Here is an 853-nt window from a genome sequence, read left to right as displayed (position 1 = left end):
ATTGGGGCCTGGCCCAGCACACCTGGCTGCTGCATGGATGCCTGGCCCATCATGCCTGGCTGCTGCGGCGATGTCTGAGCCAGCACACCTGCCTGTTGCATTGAAGCTTGTCCCATCACACCTGGCTGCTGCATGGACGTCTGGGCCATGATGCTCTGTGGCTGCATCGAGCTCTGTCCTATCACACCCGGCTGTTGCATGGACGCCTGACCCATCACACCCTGTTGCTGCATCGACGTCTGTCCCATCACACCTGGCTGCTGCATGGACGCCTGCGCCATCACACCTGGCTGCTGCATGGACGCCTGTCCCATCACACCTGGCTGCTGCATGGAGGTTTGACCCATCACGCCCTGTTGCTGCATCGACGCTTGTGCCATGACACCTGATTGCTGAAGTGACGTCTGTCCCATCACACCTGATTGCTGCATGGATGCCTGTCCCATCACACCTGATTGCTGCATGGCTGCCTGTCCTATCACACCCGGCTGCTGCATTGACGTTTGTCCCATCACGCCCTGTTGCTGCATGGCTGCCTGTCCCATCACACCCGGCTGCTGCGGCGCCCCCTGTCCCATCACACCCGGCTGCTGCAGGGATTTCTGTCCCATCACACCTGGCTGCTGCTGCAGTGACACCTGTCCCAGCATGTTCTGCTGCTGCAGTTTCTGTGCCAGCTGCATCCTCTGGAGCTGCCGCTCCTGCATCAGGCGGCTGTCGGCGGCCAGCCCACGCAGCGCGGGGTTCCCACTGAAGAAGGCGCCAGAAGAGCCGGGTCCTGGGGCGTTCCCCACGGGCTGCTGCCCCATGAAGGACAGGCCCTGCTGCACGGCCATGGACACCCAGACCTGGG

The 853-nt window shown here is 62.6% G+C and overlaps 1 protein-coding gene across 1 annotated transcript in view; it reads right to left on the bottom strand.

Moving 5' to 3' along the window:
• KMT2D (lysine methyltransferase 2D) overlaps window positions 1–853 on the bottom strand; it is a gene marked incomplete at its 5' end in the record, with an annotated part of 23,600 nt that overhangs the window by 7,664 nt on the left and 15,083 nt on the right. The window contains one exon of the mRNA XM_017728676.1: window positions 9–848. Within this exon, the coding sequence (XP_017584165.1) occupies window positions 9–848 (840 nt within the window). The remainder of the gene's footprint in view (window positions 1–8; window positions 849–853) is intronic.

Source organism: Corvus brachyrhynchos, unplaced genomic scaffold, assembly GCF_000691975.1.
Source record: "Corvus brachyrhynchos isolate BGI_N302 unplaced genomic scaffold, ASM69197v1 scaffold193, whole genome shotgun sequence".
Classification (NCBI taxonomy): domain Eukaryota; kingdom Metazoa; phylum Chordata; class Aves; order Passeriformes; family Corvidae; genus Corvus; species Corvus brachyrhynchos.
Note: the sequence above shows the minus strand (reverse complement) of the source record. Positions and strands in the feature narration are given on the sequence as shown.